General features: G+C 35.3%; 1 protein-coding gene across 1 annotated transcript in view; it reads right to left on the bottom strand.

The window, feature by feature from the left end:
* Positions 1-1,160, bottom strand: part of TMEM237 (transmembrane protein 237) — a 29,920-nt gene that overhangs the window by 2,607 nt on the left and 26,153 nt on the right. The window contains exons 8-9 of the mRNA XM_012655112.1: positions 1,026-1,119; positions 79-200 (exon numbers count right to left, since the gene is read on the bottom strand). Of these exons, the coding sequence (XP_012510566.1) occupies positions 79-200; positions 1,026-1,119 (216 nt within the window). The remainder of the gene's footprint in view (positions 1-78; positions 201-1,025; positions 1,120-1,160) is intronic.

The following is a 1,160-nucleotide window of genomic DNA, read 5'->3' as shown; positions in this document are numbered from 1 at the left end:
CTATCCACATTAAAAGAAGATTTGTAAAATCATTATAAAAGATTTCAGGATATTTTTATACTATTTTTTCTTTAATACCTTCACTAAGATCCATGCCTGGTCTATAAGCCAAAAAAAGCCAAGATAATCCAACCAGAAGAGCCACGACCAGATTCACCACAATCCACGGCTGGAGAATCTGTTCCTCAATTCCTGCTGCCCTAAAGATGTAGAAATGCTCATTAGAAATGTCTTCATTTTTGGTTCATATATCCAAATGTACCTATTTTATCAACATTAATAAAAAACAGTAGCCTCTCCTACAGAAATAACAAAGCATGAAAAAAATATAATTTCCCTATAAAATACACCATATGTATCATGAGATCAAGGGCTCAAAGGTTATTTGAACTCTAAAACAGATCTGCTCTATACATTAATATAAATGGAAAGTTATCATTCCCGAGAAAATTTTCTAAAAGTTTCCCTTCCAACTACCATGACATTACTCATCTATGAAGTATCTTTCCTTTCTCTTTACCCCTAGCCACTCTCTCAAAAAAGACTGCCCCTCTGAGTTTTATGAACTGGAATCTCAGCCGTTCTGTCAGCTTCATGGCTGGTCACCCATCTGCAGATGTTGGCTCTCCCTAGTCTGCTCTTTGTAGCATTGCTTGGTTTTCTGAATCTGTCCCCACTACACGCTCCCATCACTGCTTTGGGGTATAGGCTCCCTGATGGGAGATAAGGATGCAAAGTTCCCCCAGTCCACTGTGTGATGCCTTATTTTAAAGCCATAACTTGAAAAACTAAAACAGATTTTTAAAAAGAAGACATTTCATTAAAAATGCAGATATATATAACTATAGTTATCTGTTAACCAAAAGAATAGGTATTTTCTTGCCATAGTTTTAGAAACAAAAAACAGGGCCTTCATTATTATTTATAGATGAAAACATGAAAAAGAGAAAAGACTAAGAAAAGTACCATTACTCCCATTGTTGCTATCGCCATTAACAATTGCTAATGTCATCGTGAATTCTTACCAGAGGCTACCATTAACAGAAGAAGGTGTGTAAAGGTGGATTCTGTCACTTGTCATTTGCTGACTCAGAGATAGTATAAGAGCAGTAAAGTACACTGAGAAAAAGACAAATGAAATTACTAGTAATTTTTAACAA

This window comes from Propithecus coquereli, unplaced genomic scaffold (assembly GCF_000956105.1).
Source record: "Propithecus coquereli isolate 6110/MARCELLA unplaced genomic scaffold, Pcoq_1.0 Scaffold113, whole genome shotgun sequence".
Lineage (NCBI taxonomy): Eukaryota > Metazoa > Chordata > Mammalia > Primates > Indriidae > Propithecus > Propithecus coquereli.
The sequence above is the reverse complement of the archived record's forward strand: the minus strand, read 5'-3'. Positions and strand labels throughout refer to the sequence as shown.